General features: G+C 53.2%; 7 protein-coding genes across 7 annotated transcripts; 5 read left to right on the forward strand and 2 right to left on the reverse strand.

The window, feature by feature from the left end:
* Positions 1-967: 967 nt before the first annotated feature.
* met8 (Siroheme biosynthesis protein met8) lies at positions 968-1,889 on the forward strand (the record flags this gene model as incomplete). Its single annotated transcript, XM_037321036.1, has 3 exons — positions 968-1,072; positions 1,152-1,633; positions 1,697-1,889. 3 exons carry the CDS (start codon positions 968-970, stop codon positions 1,887-1,889), a joined length of 780 nt encoding a protein of 259 aa, XP_037181805.1.
* A 1,127-nt stretch (positions 1,890-3,016) lies between these two features.
* CGCA056_v005786 (uncharacterized protein) lies at positions 3,017-4,291 on the forward strand (the record flags this gene model as incomplete). The annotated part of the gene is made up of 1 exon (XM_037321037.1): positions 3,017-4,291. The coding sequence occupies one exon, from the start codon at positions 3,017-3,019 to the stop codon at positions 4,289-4,291; it is 1,275 nt and encodes a 424-aa protein (XP_037181804.1).
* A 1,206-nt stretch (positions 4,292-5,497) lies between these two features.
* On the forward strand, positions 5,498-6,624 carry XYNA-1 (Endo-1,4-beta-xylanase; the record flags this gene model as incomplete). Its single annotated transcript, XM_037321038.1, has 3 exons — positions 5,498-5,947; positions 6,024-6,440; positions 6,511-6,624. 3 exons carry the CDS (start codon positions 5,498-5,500, stop codon positions 6,622-6,624), a joined length of 981 nt encoding a protein of 326 aa, XP_037181803.1.
* A 661-nt stretch (positions 6,625-7,285) lies between these two features.
* CGCA056_v005788 (uncharacterized protein) lies at positions 7,286-8,965 on the reverse strand (the record flags this gene model as incomplete). The annotated part of the gene is made up of 1 exon (XM_037321039.1): positions 7,286-8,965. One exon carries the CDS (start codon positions 8,963-8,965, stop codon positions 7,286-7,288), a length of 1,680 nt encoding a protein of 559 aa, XP_037181808.1.
* Positions 8,966-10,764: 1,799 nt separating this feature from the next.
* On the forward strand, positions 10,765-11,724 carry CGCA056_v005789 (uncharacterized protein; the record flags this gene model as incomplete). Its single annotated transcript, XM_037321040.1, has 1 exon — positions 10,765-11,724. The coding sequence occupies one exon, from the start codon at positions 10,765-10,767 to the stop codon at positions 11,722-11,724; it is 960 nt and encodes a 319-aa protein (XP_037181807.1).
* A 7,161-nt stretch (positions 11,725-18,885) lies between these two features.
* FCK4-1 (putative alcohol acetyltransferase FCK4) lies at positions 18,886-20,307 on the forward strand (the record flags this gene model as incomplete). Its single annotated transcript, XM_037321041.1, has 2 exons — positions 18,886-18,931; positions 18,992-20,307. The coding sequence occupies 2 exons, from the start codon at positions 18,886-18,888 to the stop codon at positions 20,305-20,307; spliced, it is 1,362 nt and encodes a 453-aa protein (XP_037180877.1).
* Positions 20,308-20,621: 314 nt separating this feature from the next.
* axeA-2 (putative acetylxylan esterase A) lies at positions 20,622-21,542 on the reverse strand (the record flags this gene model as incomplete). The annotated part of the gene is made up of 2 exons (XM_037321042.1): positions 20,622-21,065; positions 21,117-21,542. The coding sequence occupies 2 exons, from the start codon at positions 21,540-21,542 to the stop codon at positions 20,622-20,624; spliced, it is 870 nt and encodes a 289-aa protein (XP_037180878.1).
* Between the last annotated feature and the right edge of the window lie 982 nt (positions 21,543-22,524).

The following is a 22,524-nucleotide window of genomic DNA, read 5'->3' on the forward strand; positions in this document are numbered from 1 at the left end:
GGCATTGGCCGGGCGGCGGCAAGGCAAGCGGACGACAGGCACGAACCCCTCCCTCTCCTACGATTCAGATACGTACCTCCAATTATATGGATGATTCCCCCGCCCCGTGTGCTCTGTCCGCCTGCCAACGATGCATTCAGCGGTCATGGCGGCGGGGAAGACAAAAAAGGAACGGCATGGGTTCGCGGAATGCAGACTCCTAGACGCTAAAGAGCTACAGAAGATGAAGATGCGCTACTGTGTAAGTGGCTAAGAAGAAAGCTACGGATACACCAACGACAACATGAGAAGGGCAGCAGCCGGGCAAGGCTAAGGTAAAGATGAGATCCACCAACAGGGGGCACCTACCTACAAGTACGAGGAAGACACACTGCACCGCGGTGGCCTCAGGGGGACGCTGTGAAATGGCGGAGCTCTTCCGTGCCGATAGCCTGGAGTCGACTGGTCGGAATGGATTCAACGCAGGTACAAACGCAGCCTGCGAAAAGGCGGTGAGTTGGCATGTATCTTTTTTGCTGTGTTTCCCTTGTACAGAGAATGGTCGGCGTCTTCTGCGACACACCCTGGCCTGTGCGCTGTCCCTCCTTCCATCTGCTGCACCTGCAGTCCGTCCTGCACCTCCACTGGACCACAATCGTGACGGGTGACTCCCTCCAGGTGGTTGAGGTGGTCTTCCCCCTCCACCGTCGGGCTTCCATTGCTGTTCCTTAAGTGGGGCCCAGCCTTATCGGACTGCTTTATCGCTACCCGTCGCCTCGGCCTTTGAGAGCGCGCCATCTCTAGAAAAGCTCTTCCACGTTCGTCATTGACAATTCTCTGTTCCTGTTGCAGAATACTCATCATCTTTTACACACACATACACTTTGCGTTCTTCTCTCACACACACGTACTACGTACGCGCATCTCCCCCCTTTTTTCTCTCCCCCTCTCTCCCACACAGAAAAAAAAAAAAAAACACACGCACACAATGGCCGACAAGTCTAAAAAGTTCCCCGACGTCGAGGGCGGTGGTAGTCTTATCCTGGCCTGGCAGATCAAGGGAAAGAAGGTTTTGGTCGTTGGAGGCGGCGAGGTATGTGGCTGCGCTTGCGATGCGCCCCAACTACAACTCCTAAGGTTGTTCGCGATGCTAATTTCCTCTTCCTCCACAGGTTGCCGCCGGTCGAATCCTCAACTGCCTCAATGCAGACGCCAATGTCACCGTCGTCTGTCCCGCCTCTGGCTTCAACCCCGAGGTCGCTCATCGCGTTGCCCGCGGCGAGGTCACACATGTCGACCGTCTCTTCGAGCCAACCGACCTCGATGGCGCCGACATGGTTCTCGTTGCCATTGACGACCCTGCCGCCTCTACAACCATCTGGAAGCTGTGCAAGGAGAGGAGAATACCCGCAAACATTGCCGATGTCCCTCCCGAATGCGACTTCTACTTTGGCAGCGTCCACCGCGACGGCCCCCTCCAGATCATGGTCAGCACCAATGGCAAGGGCCCGAGGTTAGCTGCCATCATCAGACGCTTCGTCGCCAAGCAGCTCCCCAAGAATGCTGGAAATGCCATTGAGGCCATTGGCACCCTCAGAGGCAAGCTGCGCAAGATTGCCCCCACCCCAGAGGAAAGTCCCAAGCGCATGGGCTGGTGAGTTACACTCAAAGATTCTCAACATTCATGTCTCGTCATGCTAACAGCGATTGATATTAGGATGACAAAGGTCAGCAACGCCTACGACTGGGGCGAGATGTGCGACCTCACCGACGAAGACATGGAGAACCTTCTCAGGTTCTATTCTTCCAATACCGTTCCCACCATCGACGACCTCATGTCCATGAGAGAGGAACCGGGCTTCCAGGCAGACCTGTTTGACGGATCCTTTGGCTTCTGCGTCGGCGCATAGACGACTTGCGTGTGTAAATATAAACGGATATGGGTGTTTGAGCGATTTTGGAGTCATTTGCATCGGCGGTCATCTTAGAATGCGTCATTGGCGGCATCACACGAGTTTTTGGGAATCTTGCATACAGGTCATCATCAGCAGTAGCAGCATCATCTTGGCGCAATATGGCACATCTACCTTCATGTAAATCTACGCGGAGGAATCAGGTTTGGAAACTCGAGAGAAAAAGGAGGAAGGAAGCTGCAGCCACGGCCAAGTTTCAGCTGGCTCTGGCTGTGGTCTGGTCAACAAGGAAAATACAAACATTGAACTCATGTCAAAACAATGTGCACAACAGCCGAGGCCTTTCATGGCTGTGAGTGAGTCAACAGCGCGATTTATTCTCGTGATGCATGAGGTTCCCCGCGTCAATTGGAAGACTTTGGGACCGCGTCCGACGGATCCACCGTCCGCTCCGTTCAGTGTTGTCAATGCATGACCGGCCGAGCCGCCGATGGGCCGGTTGAATGCGGCGTAAATAGAAATAAGGACTATCCCAAGACGGACAGGACTCGGTCAATGGAAGGCACACGAGAAGGGAGGAAACCCGGATGCGACGAAAGGAGTAATGCGCAAAGAGGCACAATTGCTCGAATAGGCGTGGACTTACAATTTGTGCACCATTGAGCGTCTGAACTTGATTCCAGTCGAAATGGACTTTGGTCGAAGTATTCCGGCAACGGCGCCTACGGCAGCTACAGGAAAGAAGGTACCTTCCGTGGGCGCCTACTAAGTTCGGTAAGGTTGCGACAGCGAATTGACACCTGCTCGCCAGGCAGATCGCAGCTGGCACCACTGCCCGCCGCCAGTCGCAACTTCCTCCTCGCACCCCGCGACAACCGTCTTGATCGCAAGACCCAAGAAACGACGACAAATACCCGGATATCGACCCAGAAAAGACCTTCTCACGCGTAATTTCACCTGTAGAACTCGATTCATCCGAGACATATGTTTACCCTCGCTGGATACTTCCGTTTCGACGCGTCAAGCATCGTCATTCAGCGCTCCAGCGGCCACATCCAGCACTGCGGATAGCTCGTCGCAGCCGCCCTCCTCCAATCCGTGGTCGATTGTGATCCCATCACAAGATGCCTCCCCGCCGCCGCAAGCAAGCAGCAGAGCCAGACGTCGAACCCGAACCCGACCGGCAGACCCCTTCATCCCTTGAGGATCGCGAACCCCCGCCGCCATTCTTCAACACCACCTTCTCTACACATCGCGCCTCGCCCCTCTACGTTGGCGCAAATGCTCTTAACTACCCCCGACTGCAGACACTTTCCCAACGACTGCGCGACACCCTAGTCGGAGATGTGGTCAGAGGAGTACAAGTCGGGCTCGAAGGAAGCGACAGCTCCTTGGGACGCGCTGGTCCGCTTGAGAAGGTCGGTATCCGCTGGGTCGGCGTGGATGCGCTCTTGGGCGGCGCCGAAGATGCCGACGCAGATCTCAGCCGAGACCTGAGCCGAGATTTTGGCAGCGATTCCGTCGAGGGAGGAAGCCAAGGCAAGAAGAGGGCTTTGGTGTTTGAGATGCGATACGAGAATGCGCTATGCACAGCTGTGCTACTGCCCTTGTTGACGAACACGACTCCAGACCCGCCGAACGGATTGCAGTCCAACGATAAGATCGAGATACCCGGGCTGCTCAACGGCACTACGTCTACGGATGATCGACACTTTCTGCATCTCCCGCTGCTGCTCCTGCGCATGCCCGCGCCTCTGAAGACAATCATCACCGACTTCCTGGCCGGCACCTTTGACTGTCGCATCAGCCCGATGAGTCTGGGCACAAAGAGCCTTACTGGGGCCTGGGAGAGGTGGATCCAGGACGCAGGTCTTCCGTCGAAAGGGCCCCTTGCCAAAGACATGGTTCTGACGCTGGGTTTTTACATTCCCCCTCCCGAGTCCGCCGAAGGTGAGGACAAGCAGGACCCGGAACCCCTTGGCCTCAAGGCTATCGACATCATCATCCCATCAGACGAGCTTGAACGGTTCACCAAAGAAGGAAGGGCTCTTGGCAAGGCAGTGGGCAGCAAGCGAAAGGCGTCCGCGCAAGGCTACGAAGACGATGCAAGGAAGCGGAAGAGGCTCGCAGGCGGCAAATCTGACGAGGGCTGGGCTTGGAGAGAGGAGGGCGAGAAAGAGCAACAGCAGCCCTTTATCGAAGCAATCGGCGCTTATTTGGACAAACACCTGGCATTGAATCTATTCCACCCTGGTGTGAGAGTCACCAAGATTGCCTGCGGTGGGTTCGTGTTGTCCGAGGGGCGAGTCAAGGTGTTTATGCCTCCCGGCGATGATGACGAAGTATTTGAGCCTGTGAAGCATCTGGTTGGAGACCTCATCGCCAGCGCTACCGGTTGAATGCGGTGCTGGCTCTCACATCAATACAACTTCCACTACGGCGGTTTCGGACCCGATATTCCAAAGCATGACCACTACCTTACCACGAGCCGATGACAGACAGGGTACATTGGAGTTTATCCATCAATTGGGTGTTTAGAGGGGTCTGTCTATGGCATCGGTCAAGTGGAACACGACTCCCCACTGCCAAGTCAAATCTAGGGATTGCAGCGGCCAACTCCATCCCATGGACCGGGGGGCACACTGCTCCCCAGCCGCCAAGGATCATGTCTAGCTTTTTTTTTTTGGAGCGCAGTACGATCCTCAACGCGGATACACACAATAGCCCGCTTTCTGCAAGTTCAAGCTGCCTGAGGACACAAAGTCAGTTGCCGTTCGATCCATCTCGCTACCGAGCACAGAGAAAGATGCGTGTCATCGAGCAGCACCAACCCCGTCCATGTTGCCTCGACGAAAAGACATTCCGCAAGTAAGCGCCCCGGCTTTGGGTAAATTATCCAGGGTATCATCCGGCACTCGCCAGGGTTGCATTTGGCGGGGGTTGGCATGGGAAGACCAGAGGCTCGCAAAACTCGGGTCTCGCAAGCCTCGGATGCTACTCCATCGCCTCACTGTCAGCCGCTCTAGATGAGGTTATGCAATCTATTTGAGGTGCCGTCACTCCGCCGCATGACCAACCGGGACTCCGGGATTGAATATGCTTAGATGCCATCGCCTCGTGGCTAATACCGGAATCCCTCTGCGGCCCTGGCAAGGAGTGCATTCAGCCGCTGGTTCTGTGGCTTCTTCCCCGCGCCAAGAACGCTCTTCCCACGCTGGCCATGATTTGGTCACGCTCTAAATGGACTTGATATGGCATCCAGTCTAGTTCGGGCCACCACAGTTCAATTGAGAACCCCGCAACGGATTCAGGTCGCAACATCTTCCAGAAAGGGCATCTCAACGAAGCCCTACACTGTACTGTGGAGAATCGACAATTATCCGCCATGGCGAGCTGGTCCTTTCATCTCGAACCTGCTTGGTTCCGGGGAGCATTCTCGGCCATCAATCTTCCGTTAGTCTCAAATAAGTGTGCAGCAAATAGAACCACTTGACGGCCTATAAAGTTGCCGGCCCTGATAATTCAACGTAACTTTTCATCCCCTCGGCAGCCAAGCCTCACCCGTCTCAACTCAAGTCTGTCGTTCACATCAAGAAAAGCCCGTCATGAAGTTCTCCGCCTCCGTCGTCTGCCTCCTGGCGCCTCTCTCAGCCCTCGCCGCGCCCCTCGAGGAGCGCCAGGCGGCGCAGAGCATCGACGCCCTCATCAAGGCCAAGGGCAAGCAGTACTTTGGCACCTGCAGCGACCAGGGCCGTCTGACCTCGGGCAAGAACGCCGACATCATCAAGGCCAACTTCGGCCAGGTCACCCCCGAGAACTCGATGAAGTGGGACCAGATCGAGCCCAGCCAGGGCCAGTTCAACTGGGCCGGCGCCGACTACCTCGTCAACTTTGCCACGCAGAACAACAAGAAGATCCGCGGCCACACCCTCGTCTGGCACTCGCAGCTCGCGGGCTGGGTCAACAACGTCCGCGACCGCAATGCCCTGACCTCGGTCATTCAGAACCACATTAGCACCATCATGGGGCGATACAAGGGCAAGATCCTCCACTGGGTGCGTCCTCTCTCTAATATTCATACACACAAACTATCTTGGGCCTCACAAGTCAACTAATCATCATGGAACCTAGGACGTCGTCAACGAAATCTTCAACGAGGACGGCTCCCTCCGCTCCTCCGTCTTCTCCCAGGTCCTCGGCGAGGACTTCGTCGGCATCGCCTTCCGCGCCGCCCGCGCCGCCGACCCGGCCGCCAAGCTGTACATCAACGACTACAACCTCGACCAGGCCAGCTACGCCAAGACGCAGGCCATGGCGCGCAAGGTCAAGGAGTGGATCGCCCAGGGCATCCCCATCGACGGCATCGGCTCGCAGGCGCACCTGCAGGCGAACCAGGGCGCCAACGCCCTCGGCGCGCTGCAGACCCTCGCCGGCAGCGGCGTCAAGGAGGTCGCCATCACGGAGCTGGACATCGTCGGCGCCAGCGCGGCTGATTACTCGGCGGTGACCAAGGCGTGTTTGCAGGTTAGCCAGTGCGTTGGCATTACTGTGAGTTCTGCCCCTGCCTGGCCCCTTTCTTGTTCTCGAGGGGCCTGATATTGACAAATGTCTGATTTAGGTCTGGGGTGTGCGTGACCCCGACAGCTGGAGGGCGCAGAACAACCCGCTCTTGTTCGATGCCAACTTCAACCCCAAGCCTGCGTACACTGCGGTTGTTCAGGCCCTTCAGTAAATGGCCGTGGTGTTGTTTGCGGTGGTCGTGGGGAAAAGGGGGCGATGAGTGTTTTGTTCGTGTACATATTGGTCTTCTCCAGGCTATTCTGGACGTGAACATTAAGGTGATCCTGCTTTTGGTCAGGTCAGGACGTTTCTGCATATCAGTCGAGTCACATGTCCAACTTCGTCCGCCAGTGAACATGTCTCATGACTTGGATTTTGACCATCAGGGACAGACATTCCGTCCAGCATCTCTGCCTACTTAAACTAAGTGAGAAAAAGAAAATAGGTTCGAGATAGAACGCAGCTCCCTCTCGCGTGAACTGGCGCCTTCAAACCGCTGAAGTAAACACACCAATTGTAGCTCTTGTACCAAGCTTGTATTAAGGAAGTTTCAAGCCCACAGTAAAGTTAATGGCATCGCCCGCGTGATCCACGCTGCGAGTGCCAGAGATGGGTTCTCAAGGTCTTCAGCCACGGAAAAGCTTATTCTTGGCCACGTACATAAGACGCCGCTGCTCGCCAAGCCTCGAGCCCATTTCTCGTCCTCAATCCCATGTCAATATCACTACTTGTTCATACCAAGCTTATAGATCGTTCTCCTATCTTACAAACAACAATGTCGCTTCATAACACTTTTTCCCAAATTTCCTTCCGGTGGCCCGCGCCGATTAATATTAAAACTCCTCATAACCGTCCCCGATCCAGAACCACTTCGCAGCCGGTGTTCTGAGCCACTCGTCTCTCTCCTTCTTCTTTCGCTTCAATTCCTCTTTCCGGATCTTCTGCGGGCTATCCGTGCTATCCGAATCCCAATCGAGGTCACTCAGACCGTCCATGGGCCCGTCCATGTCCGAGTCCCAAAGCGAGTCCATATCGTCGTCAAACGCCCACTCAGAGAACGATTCATCCCAATCTTCGTCGGTCAGGTAGTCCTCAACTGGCAAGCCTCCCTTGCGCTCAACGCCCTTCCGGAAGTGCTCTACAAGGTACCCGTAATCCTCGAGTCTGCACTTGACGCCTGCGTTGAGGAGCTTCATGAAGCAGTACCGCACCGAATCCGCCTGCTCGCATTTATTCTCCGCCAACCGACTCGTCTCGATCACGTCCAGCGAAATCTCCCCGCGCATGCTGTAGCTGCACACCGGCCCGTGCGGGCAGGTGAAGTGGTCGAACAGCACCCTCTGCAGATTCGGGTACAGCCCGCGCCGGACCGCGTGGCCCAGCCACTTGAACTCCTTACCGTCCTCCTTCTCGATGAAGTTGGAGACGTGGAGCGCCTTGAGCGACGTCGGCAGCGTTCGCAGCGCGGACGTGGACCCCTTGCCCATGGCCTTGAGTGCGAACGTGACCTTCTCGAGCACTTCGAAATCGACCAGGGAGCCGATGAGGTTGCTCGTGTTGCGGGGGCCGATATGGTCGTCGCCGAGATCGAGTATCTTGAGAGTGCCCTTGTGTCGTTCCCGCAGGGCGTCAATGATGGCCTTGACGCTGATGCCGTGGATCTTGTCTTGGTCGTCGAACCTGAACTCGCGAAGCGCTTTACAGGACTTGATGATGGCCGCGAGCTGGGGCATGTGGATGTGTATCCCCGTCAGACCGAGCCTGCTGATGTTGCTCCAGTCGAACTTGTCGCCCATGTCGTTGACCCTCTGCAGGTGGACGGTGTTGAGATTGGGGGACAGACTGAAGAGACGATACACCTCGCCCAACGGGACCCTACGGGGCTCCCCGTTGAGGGAGAAGAAGCGGATGTACTGCAGGCTGTTGAGACGAATGTCCGTCTCTTCCGCCGAGGGAAACTGCCAGAAAAATGTTTCGGGGTGGCGGCAGCAGGCACTGGCCTGCACGTCGAGCAGCTGGAGGTTCGTCATCTGGAGCACGGCGAGAACCGCCATGAAGCGGGTGGCAGACGGGCTCGGGCGGGGCCAGCCGGCCGGGGGACGCATGTTTAGCCTCTTGGCCGTCCGGTTGCAGGCTTGTATAGCATCTGGTGTGAGAGGGCTCATCATGTCTTGGCTGGAGGCGGGCATGCAAAAGTAAACCGTCCTCACCATGGAAGCGACCTCCGGGCTCTGGTCCATGATGATGAGCAGCTGCGCGATCTTGTCATTGTCGAGTTCGAGATGGGACCGTTCCCTGTTGAAGTCAATGTAAATGTCGGTGAAGAAGGACCGCCTCCCGAGGTGCCAGAGCTGGGGACACAGCGACGCCAGCGTGGTTGATGCGCGCTTCGCGGAGCCTGGGAGCTTGAGGAGCGGCTTCTCGATGTGAGCCCCGCGCGAGTGCAGGGGTGCCGTCAGCAGCATGAAGATGTGCTGGATGATTTCCGGCGGGAGGTCCAAGAGGTTCGCCATGGTGGGCTGCTAGCAACGGGACTGGCACGTAGGGATTGATGGAGTGAGGAGCACGTGGTGGATAAGATGGAGCGTTCACGATGCATGCAAGCTGAGGTCGTCGCCGGAAAGGGGGCGAGGGAATGAACTCGTCTCTACCTTACTGCTCCCAAAGCTAATTAACGCGTGTCAACCGGTGCCGGCCCGACGCGAGACGCGATGGATCCACCTTTGGCACTTAAACCCTTTGCAACGCATCGTATGCATCTATCGCGAATAGAGCGCGGAGTAGAGTGTTCGTCTCATGTCTTCATTAAACTTTTGCTTTTTACAACCTGCAGTTTGGCAAACTGTTAATATTTGTCGAACATGAGACAAGGCTGAGTGCACAAACATGATCTTGAGGGGATTCGCCCCGATCATTCCAAATGCGAAGCCCAACAATACGACCCCGCTTTCTCTATTTATCCTCTCGGCCTCATCAATGACGTCTCGACGTTCCCGTTGAACATATTGCTGTTCATCAGGAAGAGAGGAGATGGGCGTTGCAAATATGTGCCGGCTGCAATGTGAGCAAAATGAGAGGGGGTTTCGACGTCATTCCCGCGCTTTCAAAAGCGTCAAGCTTCGGCAATGAGGAATACGAGATTCCAGTAGCCGCACATCGCTCCGAATACCGACTACCAGCCAGCCTAGTACGGCTTCGCTTAAGCGCTTGAAAGAGGTCTTGACATTGCATCGAGGAAACACCGACTTTATCTGCCTTTGGTGCGTGCCTGATCCATTGGTCAATGGTCGGTCTACAGCAACGTTGCACCCATCCCCGGCTTTCGGCTCCGGCGCCAAGCAGTTGGCTCGGGGAATTCTTCGCTGGGCATGCGAGCTGTTGGTGAAAGATTTTCAGGCACTCACTCAGACACTGCCACGTTTGCCACGCTGTGAGTTCTGTCAATTCATTGTGAAAGTGAAAGACGGCGGGGTAATACTCTTTTGTTTGTCTCCGGGGTCCCCAAAAGCTTGCTATTCTTGGAAACAGTCACGGGCAATTAGTGCGAACAGTCAAAACTGACTCGACTAGTAGGGAAACCGAAGGCTGGGCCGGTAGCCTCCGGTCGCCTGCGTGGAGCCGGGAGGTTGGCCGGGCGGCGGGTACCCGACTGATCGGCCGCTTGAAAGCAATCGCCTAGCCCAACATTGGCTAAGACTCTCAGGGCCTCGCTGGGGCTGATTGGCACGCTTCTTTTTAGTGTCCCGACTTGGCAAGCCTTGACTATTTCCAGCGTGTTTCTGACGTCAAGCAGAACTGTGTTCGGAACCGTCAGCTCATTTAGGGTTGAGTCGAGGTCGAGTTTCCCATCACAGACATTGTCAACAGACAACAGACAACTCAATGGCAGCGGCCCAACACTCCGTTCCAACCCTGCCACATTTATGGGTCTCCCCACACGCTAGAACAACCATGAGATCATGGGAATCGTGGGCCCATTGACCTGTCAACTTTGTTCGGGTCACTTGCCGAAGCCAATGCCTGCGGCAAACGCTGAATACGAGAGGCTAGAGAGTTTTCCACCGACTCGACCCCACAAGGCATGGAAACAAGGTGAGGCGAACACGAGATGGTGAGGTTTTTCAGCTAAGCTTCTTCAGACTTTTGAGACCTCATGATATGTGAATCATTTGGTATATAAGCTATTGCGTGCTCCTGCTCTAGTCCTTCTATTCTCATCATCACTCTCATCTTCAGCCTCAAGCTTCACTTACAAAGCCTTAATCAACTACCTCCTCCACCTTCACCTTACTCTCACCAACTCCTACACAAGATGTACAACAAGCTCATCATCGCCTTGGCCATGGCCTCGGCTGTCTCTGCTGCTCCCGCCCTCGCGCCTCGCCAGGACCCTTGCCAGGACGCCTACAAGGTTTGCATCGCCGCTGGAACACCAGAGGTCGCCTGCTCTTGCACCCTCACTGCTTGTGTCGGTGAGGACAACGCCCGCAACCGCGAGTACTGTGCTACCGCTACGGCCAACCTGCCCAAGCCCACTTCCACCGGCATCCCCGGCGGCTGCAACCCGGCCCACCCCGGCTCGTGCCCCTCGTCTTACTTCACCTACCCTACCGCCTCGGCCAGTGCGGCTCCGTCCTTCACCTCTATCCCGGGCATCCCCGGAGGTTGCAACCCGGCCCACCCCGGCTCCTGCCCCTCCTCCTACTTTACCTACCCTACTGCTTCGGCCAGCGCGGCGCCAACCTTCACGCCGATCCCGGGCATCCCCGGCGGCTGCAACCCGGCTCATCCTGGCTCTTGCCCCTCTTCCTACTTCACCTACCCCACCGTCTCTGCCACTGCTGCTCCTGCTCCCACCGGCGGCAGCTCTTCTGGCTACACCGATCCCAAGCCTGTTGAGGGCAAGACCTGGACGATCAAGGACCTGACCCGCTACTGCGGCGAGGACAACTCCGGCTGCGACTACAACTTCAAGATCGAGGCTGACGGCGTCACCGAGGCCTGCACCGTCATTCGCATGCCTGGCTCCAACGCTGCCACCGAGAGCTGGTCCAACCAGCCCTGCACCTCCGGCTCCAAGTACCAGATCTCTTGGGGCTACGTTGCCGAGCCCGCCCCCGCCTTCGCTGTCCTCAGCGTCGTCGACGGCAAGGAGATTGCCTGGTTCGGTGTCTCCAACGTCAACGGTCAGCCGGTCACCACCGCTCCCTCCAACCCCTTCGGCTCTGGCCAGTTCGGCAACCTTGGCCCTGAGCAGGTTTACACCTACTAAGCCGTTGCCCTGAAAACAATTGCATTTCACCACGATCATTACCATGAAGAACGAATCGACGAATCATAGACATGTCACTCCTTAATCTAATGTTTAAGCATATGCATCATATTACAATAGAATTACTATAGATAGATAAAATGCAATGAGCTGGACTTGAGTCGAGCATATTAATTGTTTAAACGTCACATATTGTTGTCATGAGATGTAATCAGATTAAGTTTTGTGTGTCCTGGGCGAGGGGCTCTGAGGCCCACGCTTGGGATTTGGTGTAACATGCTCAATGCCCCACGAAACAATGTCCACCTGATTCTGTAACACGGGCACATTTTCCCTCAGAGTGCTGAGCAAAGAGTATGAAACGGCGGGGGAGGCAACTTTGATATATTGCTGTAACGTATAGTTGTCTCCTGATATGACACACGCCCGCGACAAAGGTTCGCGATCCAAATTGTAAACGAATCTTCCATTCCACCGCCACGGATACCCAGTCACAAGTGCTCTTAATAGCGAATCAAGACACAGTGAGCACTATGACGTTTAAGGGAACGCCGCTTGCATATTGAGATTCTGCCCGCTTTGTGACATTCATTTTCTGAATCAAGCCCAACTGACGCTGATCCCGTTTGAGCCCTACAGCCTTGGCGGCGGACCAGACATCGCGGGAATGGTATATGATCCCCCTGGAAAGCTCCGAGCTGGTCTCCTTCTTCTTCATTTTGCTTCGTTTTGTACAGTTCCCCTGTGTTATCTTCGTTATTCAGGAAAATTCTATTTACAGCGCAGCACAAGCTCATCAAAATATCGATGGCTGTTACGTCCGGAAACAACACGAACCTTCTCAAGGATGAGAAAGACCGTTCACACGTCCCTGTATTCCCGTTGTGGTTGTCAGGTATTAGAATAATACAGTTCGTAAGTGTTAACGTCACCTCACATTCGAGTGACAGGACGCGCTTGTACCAGATCTGTTTAATGCGAACCCTCGCTAATGATGCTACGCTGCAGATACAGTCGACCGTGTTATTACTGTGGACTGCCTGGGATCTCGTTAGCCGATATGTAAAAGGTCATGAAGTGCCGTGTGATTTCCGTAAGTTGCAAACCCTCAGTTTGCATCCAAGCCTATCTTCATGGTGATGGTTCTGAGCACCTGAGCATTTCCGTATTTTCTAGTCTATCGCATCCCGTCACAACTTCCTGATGTTCGCTAATTGTTGCAAAGTCTTTTCGTTATTTGCGTTTGCTTGGACCTCATCAAGTCTAGCATGGCTTGGTGTCGCTGTTCATCTTCGTCCACGCATGTACAATTGCTGGATACACGGGTAAATGGCGACGCAATGCACACGATATGGGAAGACGTCTGCTAACCAAATTTCACAGTGGTCTTGAAATAATCACAGTCAGATGCTATACAGCTGGTGTCCTCAGTTTTGTAGATTCACTGCGAAGCGTTTAACACCGACGGGACCTTTCCGGGAGACTGTGACATTTTGGACATGTTCAGCATTGCGTTATGAGACACGATTATGATTAGAGGCTCGAGGAGCTGCACTAGACTACAGTCACTTCTATTAGGAGGAAGGATCGAAGGCAACTTTTCTTTTGTGCGGAACTCAAAAGTATGGAAAAACAAAATGCATAATCTCCACACATCTGCGGCATATGGAGATTGATATTGGCACCTTCAGTTTCTGAAATAATTTTCAAAAACCTTTGATATCCAGACCTCGTTCTTTTTCTGGACGAAGGAAGGTGTCCGAGGCTAATAGTTGACTTTCATCAACGTGTTCAACCCTATTCTTCTGTTGTTGAACTTGGAGAGATGATTTGGTACAGTAGTTTGCCACCTTGTAGCACAGATAATACACAGTGTAACTAATGCGGAGGCCTGAACCAATTGTTGATTGATTGTGCGAATCACAGAAAACAGAAATCTGAAAGGGGCGAGCCAAGGGAATGGCTGAAAATGCCAAGATTTCAGAACGTCATTTGTGTGATGCGATCAAGACGCCTAGCTTAGGCAGCTGAGACCAACCTGCTCAAAACAAATGCAGGTGTATGGCGAAGCAGCCTTTGCGCCCAATGACGGCCACGCTTGCATGGGATCTTTCTGCCTCGCGCAGCAATGAAGATCGCGTTGCCACATTGCATGCATTCCATAGGATGATGTGCGGTGGCTGAACATTCATTTTCCTCATAAAGCAGGCTGGTATGGTTTTTTTTCGGGATGTTCAATCTTGGCGTCTCCAAGTTCAAGTTACTTACTTCCCCCTTCTCGTTCTTCCGTTCAGCTTTTTTCATCACAAGCCACTGAAGTTCTTCAACTGAGATTTCGGCGTTAATTCAACTTCGAAATTTTAATAGACGTCGCACGAATTCCCGTCCCGAATAAGCTTGATTTGGAGAACACGAGTTCTCATATTTACATCGATGACTGCACTAACAAGAAATTCCTGGCCTAACGATGGGAAGAAACGTTCTCACATTCCAAGAATGCCTGTTTGGGTGGCAGGTCTCAGGATAGCACAAATTGTGAGCGGAACTGATACTTTTTGTCATCCGACAGACTTCGGAAACGGGTTGGTCTGCAAGATGAAGTTTAATGCTAATGTTTTGGCTGCCTTGAATCATAGGTTCTTTCGACTGTAGTAGTAGCGTTGACTGCCTGGGGACTCATCACTATGCAAAAGACAACAGGTTCTCAGAGGATAACAGTCAGTTTCATTCCGAACTACTTTTTGCCTGGGTCTCTTCTCATCCCAAGAGCCAGAATCAGTCGTGCTTGCTGACAGTAACTCTCATGTTCATAGTCCTTCAGCGGCGCTGAAGGCTTCCGTACGTTTCCCAGTTGCACAATACTTTCTCTTTAGTCTTCAGTCTCCATTGACCAATAGATCAGCTCTCTCTTGGTTCGCCTTTGCTTGGACTTTGACGTACATAACGTGGCTTGGGGTCGCAGTGACCTTCATTTCCACCATGTACAACAGCTGGGTACATCTGTAAGACTCAACCAGTAAGAGAATTGAGGATGGTCTGTTGATTCAGTGACTTCTCAGTGGCCTGGAAATCTTTTCCGTCATCATATGGCTGGTTTGTCTCGCTCTTTTCGCCAGCCACGCAGACAATCTCGCCTCCATCGACGCATTCGCTTCAGCTTTCGGCACCCAATACAAGGCGTTTTTCAACTTGGATATCAAGCAATACTCCCAAGCCTTTATTACTGCAACAATCGCAGCAACAGCTGTTACGGCGGTCATATTCGTGCTATTCTTAACGAGTGCTTTTGCATTTAGTGCGTTGCTATATCTTATTCATGAAAGGAGTCAGCTAAAACTAATCATGCTAGGCCGCGAGCTGTATCGCCATCGGCGAGGAAAAGTCAGAGGAACGGACGAAGCCATTGGACCGGAATCTTCGGACCGTCGGAAATCATCGAATCCAAGCGCTCCTGACGATGACGAACTGGGACATCGCCAGCAGGCCCCAGAGCTACAGGCGTGTGAAGTTTTAGAGACACAGGCGCCTGATCCGCGTTATCATATCGCAGAGTTGGAAGATTCGAGACGAAGAGTGGAGTTGGAGTGACAGAGTGGCTTGTAGCCGATACAGGTAGCATGACTTCAGACTGCGATAACGTAGAGGGCGTAATCTTTTGTGGCCATCTCTCTTGCCGGAACAATGCTCTCGATGGTAGTATTGAACACAGACAACACCCAGTGAGAATTAGATAACTCAAGCGAAATTGGAAAGGCCTCTAAAAAGTCATTGGAGTTCAAATAGCCGCGTTAGAATGAACCACCACGAAGAGCTTGAGAACTGTGTTACTACATCTGGCGAACAGGGTGACATTCACCTCTCGATATCTTCACAGCAAAGAGACCAGGTCAAAAGCAGCTAGATATGTAATCAAAATATAGCGATAGCACCAGGCGGGCTTCCTATTCCCCCTTTCAAGTGCAAAGGTGCACTGGTCAGAAAGAAGGACCATCTTTCATGTTCCTCGCATAGTTCCGCCAACGTCTCAAGATCCCACAACTCTCCGAGAGGCGTTCCCCACCAAACAAGCGCAAACTCGTGGATTACAAACGGAGTCCCTGCTGGCGGTGGCCAAGCTTCAAAAGAAACAGTGTCACCCGCTAGCGCAGCGAAATGCTTGCTGTAAAGCCACCGTACCGTCTCTTCGGTAGATGCAATGCCGATGGCAGGACCCCCAAACTTCATCCCTTTGCGACGTTCTTTTTCGGAAGACTCATTGTACCTCTTGATGTAGCCAGTGCGCATGATTAAGATGTCTCCGGGTCGGCATTCTGTACCTTGCTCGGCAAGAGCCGCCTGGATATCGTTGACTCCGATCGGGCTTGTAGACCAGGCGTCTGGTAGTTTTCCATCGCGCCTTTGGTAGTATCGTACCTTAAAACGCATTACGTCAGTACCAATCCTTCTGCTCGAACGCTCGCTCGCGATCTTTTGTGGCCTCACATACCATGTCAGCCAATATACCACGGCCTGTAATGCCTCCGGCCTGACACCAGGTATGTATTCCATTGGTATGTGTCTTCTTAGCTTGTTCGTATGTCAGACCTCCGTAGAAGACCTGGCTCTTTTGATGGGCGAACTATGAGCCGCATGAGATCTTGCTATTCGTATGGTCTTGTCGTGTACCTACGTGTTTCAGGCTATCCCATTGCGAGCTGCCCTGAGTGTTGATATGTATCTCATCATCCAAGACGAAGGCATTAATGTCTGGATTCTCAGAGGCATCCAGTATTGTGTGCTGTAGTTCTCTTCGACCGAAGCCTGGAGACTTGAATGAATCCAGAGGCCAATCAAGTTGAACCCGGCGACCGGTTTGAATCTCGCAGGCGGCTTCTTTCACGACATGAGGCGTCAGAAGGTTCAAAGCTACAGTTCTTTAGCAGGCGCCAAAACCACTCTCTACCATACATTCTTACAGCCAAGCTCGTCCTTCTTGCCATTCCTGTCATAAAAGCCCCAAAGACATCCTTGAGGCGCACCTGGAACTACAGGAAGTTCATCAAACGCTGGGAAGTGGTGTTCCATATTAGCACAAAACTGCAATCGCCGCTTAAGACGAGTAACTTTGACGGTTTACCCGGGTGGATAATTGAGGCTTGGCGCGAAGATGCGAACCATGACATTCATATACTAAATCAAATAACTAGATTTCGGGTAAAGATTTCCCTAATAGTGCAACCACCCACCACATGCAGCGATGATTGTCTCGATGCGTGTGCTTGCATGCAACCCCGCCCTGAGAACCACTTGATGATGATGTTGATGTCATAAGATCGCCCGTGCAGCTTGTTTCATTTGGCTCGCAGATGTCCACACAAGTGGCATCAAGTAATTTTCGAGCAGTTATGTGTTTGAAGCCCGTCGGGTTTTTTCCCCTTTTTTTTTTTTCTTTTTTCTTTTTGCTATTCTGCAGACTCAGCTTAGTTTCGCTACTACTACTTTAGCGAATGAGCAATTGAAGGTCCTTATTTTGCGACATGAGGCTTTCGAAATTCCATCCTCTTCTTTGGCATCCTTCTCTGATGCGTTAAAGGCGAGTAACACTGCGCACTACGCCTTTAAGCGTGCATCCGGGCCCCTTCAGCATGAGCATCTTCAATTGCACTAATGCAAGCCACCTGTCGTAGAGTATCGTGGCACCTACCAAAACCCTACTTAGTAGCTCTGAGCTGTTGGTTTCCACGCTAATCGGGCAGAACTCTGCGTTGTGCAACAACCGCACTGCCTGGAACTTCATGTCACGATGACCTCTTGGGTTCGCTTGGGGCTACGATCAGGCTTTCTGCAGGTGATGACTCATCCAATTAAGAGTCAAGGTTGCGTGCAACCTGCAGGTCCTGTGACACTTATTAAACGTTGGTTCGTGCCATCATCCTACTTCTTCCCCGCACAGGAAGATGGTCTGATCCATGCTCCTCGCCGAGTCTTTCTCTCATTCAACATACGGCGACTTTCCGTCAAGCAATGCTCGCCGAAATCATTGGACGGCCGCTTTGCACAAAACAATCTCTCATCTCGGACTTTAAGAAACTCGGAATAGTCGAAGGCGAGACCCTCCTGCTCCATTCGTCCCTCAGCCGCCTCGGGTGGGTGAACGGCGGCGCCGAAACGGTCATCTCTGCTCTCCTCGAAGTCTTGGGAGATGAGGGGACGCTGGTAGTACCGACATACACAGGGGACAACACCGATCCCGCGGAATGGAGGTCTCCCCGCGCGCCCCGAGAGTTGTGGCAAACGATCCGGGACACAATGCCTCCGTATGATCCGCGTATCACCCGGACTCGGGGGGTGGGAGCAATTCCAGAAATGTTGAGGAATTGGCCCGGAGCCATGAGAAGTGCCCATCCTCAGACGTCGTTTGCTGCTGTTGGGCTCCAGGCAGGCGAAATCACTGCCGGACATGCGCTCGATTGTCGCCTAGGAGAGAAAAGCCCGCTCGCCAAGTTGGAGCAACTTGAAGCTCGCATCTTACTGTTGGGCACCGGATTCGATACTTGTACGGCGTTCCACTTGGCAGAGTACCGTGATGTCGCTCCACTGGAGAGCAACTCATTCGCTGCGGTAGTGGAGGGCTCCCGGCAATGGGTGACGGTCAGAGACATCACTCTTAACGATGACGATTTTGGGTTCATTGGTAAAGGTCTAGAAAGAACTGGGACTGTGAAGAAAGGATTGGTTGGTGGTGCATGTTGTGGGATATTTCCGTTACGAGAGGCAGTGAGCTTTGCGACAGACTGGATGAGAGCCAATCGGTAAAGAATGCTACATGGAATGTGTCGATGGAACACTCGTAACACACGCCGTACATAAACTCTAGAGAATACAAGAGACGGGGAACAACAAATTTCACTCCATGGATCCATTTTGCACACGCGGTCAAATGCAGCCCATCGAAACATCGTTGTTAATTAGTCTGTACTGAAGGGCGCAATGACATGTTCAAGGGCGTAACGACTGGTCGATAAACCGGATAGCCGGTCCGGATCACCTCGACGTGCCGGCCGGATTTTGTGGATTTCATCGGGTGAGATTAATGATCCTCGGAGACGTCTTCCGAGCAGATTAAAGACATCGAGGACGATGCATTTTCGAGAAAGGCACATAGCTTCAAATTCCAGCATCATGAACGGCAAAATTGACGTAGCGCCCAGGAAATTGCGGCCTCTGGGTAAGTCTAGCTAAAGGCCGAGCGTAGTAGAAAGCAAAGTAATTCATTTGACACCTGCAGGCCTGTTGGAGCGATACTCGACAGTCAGAAGCCACCGCGGAATCTACAACAACGTCTGCGTCGCTGCAGTCTATAGATGTTCCTACAACGGAGATCTTCTGCAGGCTCTATGGCGGGCTGTTAGTGACGTGGTTGCCCAGCACCCGATCTTGAGTGCGACTCCCGTTGATATCGATACCAAAGATCCTCGGTTCATCTCTCTGCCAATCACCGAACCCGAGCAAGTCATTCAGTTGAGAAAATCTCAAACGGTCGTCACCGACCCTCAGTTTGAAGCTGAGCTGCAAGTGACGCTCGAAAAGCAACACAATACGCCGTTCGAGCACGGCGCGACCCCACAGCCCTTCTGGAGACTAGAGGTTCTGGATGACCGGACCAACTCTGGAAGTTTCGTGGCTTGTCTATGCTTTCATCACTCACTGATGGACACTAAGAGTGCCCTAATCTTTCATGAAGACCTAGAGAAAGCTCTGAATCAGTCGTCTATAACGACCCATTCGAAAGATGCGCTGCTTCCGTCACTAGAGGCCGTCTATGATCTGCCGGTTTCAGAAACCTTCGTTCAGCAGGCATCGAATTACATCGAGTCGCTAGCCAAAGTCTGGAGCAGTGCACTGCAGAAACTTCCTGTGAGAACCTGTGTCAGGCTGTTTTGGGTCTCGGGAGAAGTTGCCGAAAGCTTCAGAAAGCACTGCAAGGGAGAGAAAACATCTGTCACGGCTGGTATAATGGCCCTCCTGGCAGCAGCATTCTTCAAAGTTCTCCCCGACAACTACGATACGTTGCAGGGCGACTGTGCTGTATCCCTGCGCCATCTACTGCCGGGCCCTATCAACGATAGATCATTAGGATGTTATGTTGGATCCTTCAGCGAACAGTATTCCCGGAGCGCGGATCCGGCGTCGATGTGGTTCGACGCTAGACGGACAAAAGCGACGATTGATGAGGTTACGAGAAAACGTGGAGCGGATATGCCTGTCGGGTATCTACGTCACGTCGCCGATGACATGTCGGGATGGTTATCTGGAAAGCTGGGGAAGAAGCGGGCCGCTGCGTGGGAGATAAGCAATGTCGGGGTTGTCGGCTCCGCTGGAAAAGTGACTGAGACTGGGTTCAAAATGGAGCGGATGATGTTCAGTCAAAGTGCCAGCGCAACCTCTGGAGCCGTCAAGGTTAGCGTCGTGACTGGGAGAGACGGGCAACTCGGCTTTGCTTTTTCGTGGCAGGAAGGTATTGTGGAGGAGCGTTTGGCTGAAGAGGTCGTCTCCACGTTTAGAGAGTTGCTACTAGCACTAGTATCTGAGGGCGGTCGCTGAAAAGACTAGATTCGATACTATGTTCATTGCATCTACTGTATCAGCCAATCATCTTCCAAGGTACGATCAGCAATTTCGAGGTTAGCCGGCGCCACAACCGGCTAGACGTCGACTATCATTTCAATGAACCGGGCCGGTTCTTCAAGACAGATTCCCGGTCCGACACAGCACGGTGAGGTCTGTAGCTGACTCAAGCGGACAGATCCCACCACTAGTTGTTAAACCGGTAGCCAAGTGGTTGTTAAGGCATTCTTATATATGCTATGTTGAAAATATGTCCAAAGAATATCCGGTATCAAATTATGTACACCAGTTTAAAGACCGAAGAACTTCATGTCATCGTCACCCCGGATAGGGACAGTGTGTCCAACACCAACAGCCCAAACACCGGTGAGGTGGTCGCCAAAGACATCTGTGCGGTAGTTGGCGATGGGCGTGTTCGCAGACGAAGTGACGGGCTTGTCGGGGTTGTAGCCAAAGACACCGGACCACTGCTTGATGGTCTCCTGGTAGTTCTTGGCGTTAAGCGTGGTGTCGACGCTGCCGTGGTAGATCTGCATGCGGGGGCGGGACCCAGTGTAGCCGGGGTAGGCGTCGGTGACCCATTTAGCCCAGGCGGCGGGCGTAGCAATGGAGTTGCCCTGCGAACAGGTGCTGTTCCAGCCGTTGATGGTGCCGGTGTAGAAGCAGCCGGCCGGGACGCCGTTGTAGACGATGCCAGCAGCAAAGACATCGGGGTAGGTGGCGGCGAGGACGTTCTGACAAGGTTAGCAGAGGACGACACTATTGACAGGTTGCGGTCAACTTACGGTCATCATAGCACCGGATGAAGAGCCAGTAACGAAGACCTTGGACTTGTTGCCGTTGTACTTGTTGAGAGTGTACGAAACCATGTTCGCAATGGAGTTGCTATTAGCTCCGCCATTATGAGTGAGTGTCGCCTTAGACGAGACATCCCAACAAGTTCCCGAGTAGGGCGACTCGGGGTAGATGACGATGAAGCCCTTAGAGTCGGCGAGAGTCTTGTAAGGGCTGTTGTTGTAGTAAGCCTGGGCAGTGCCGGTGCAGTAGTGAATAGCGACGACAACGGCCGGGTTCGTGGCAACTTTGTCGGGGACGTAGATGTACATCTTGACGCCGCTGGGGTTGGAGCCGAAGTCGGTGACCTGCTGCAGCGAAGCAGCGCTGGCGGCGCTGGCCAGGCCGAAGAAGGAAAGAATGTTGCTGAACTTCATGGCTGATTTGATTGGATCGCAAACTGCTTGACAAACTGCTGATCGTCCAGTTCCCACTTGTCAAACTCGACTTGGCTTCTGGGTATTTATGGTCCCGCGAGGATCAAAAACGAAGCTGATCAGACAATCGCCTTGTTGTGCCGCACCATGCAACTTTTGTAGACTTCCCTTCAGCCGCTCATAGACGACGTCAGGGGTCGCAAGTCGTTTGTGTAAAACCCGATCATCTCGGTCCCCCACATCCAGGGTCGTCTTGGAAAGGGGGGCAATTACCAAAAGAGTCGAATTGGGTAGGGGGAATAAGAATTTAGCCGGAAGAATTGGCCACTAAGCGGACTCTTCGTCCGAAGAGAGTAGCCCGCAGGAACGGGTTCATCTGGAAAAAAAAAAGCTTCTTCGGCACTTGCGGAAGCCTCCGAACAGAACCTGGTATGGTCTCAACTTTAGATGCCGAGAGCCGCTGCTTAGCGTGGCTGCATGGTTCCTTTTGCGAGAGAGAGTCCGGGGGTTGCCTTGCACTTTTGCGGTGGTTGCGCATTGCCGATCTGCTGGATAATCTGGCTGTGCCAATTTGCCGGCAACACCAGCCACGGAACATGCTCCCGTGCTTGGCGCATTGAACCGGGAATCCCGGGCCAGAGCAGTGACTTTTGGGACATGATTGATGTGGCAAAACCTAGGCTGAAGCTTGAGCCACGGGGTTGATGTTTATAATTCCCCCAATCCCAACGGTTCGTTGACGTGACAATAATTTGGATAAGGGTATAATCGAATGGCGCACTATTTCTCCGCGATTCATCGCGATGACGACCATCCGAGATATCCGGAGTCGGAGCTGTGTACCACGCGGACATCCTTTCAGCCGCCTGCCTACAATGTGCAATCGTCAACCGTACGGCGACGCAACTCCCGAGGGCTTTCGCTAGCCGTTCCTACGATTCCATGTGTCCAACTTGTCGGTGTCTAGGAGGCGACCGGTCGT

The sequence above is a fragment of the Colletotrichum aenigma genome, assembly GCF_013390185.1.
Source record: "Colletotrichum aenigma strain Cg56 chromosome Unknown KSG_Cg56_contig03, whole genome shotgun sequence".
NCBI lineage: Eukaryota > Fungi > Ascomycota > Sordariomycetes > Glomerellales > Glomerellaceae > Colletotrichum > Colletotrichum aenigma.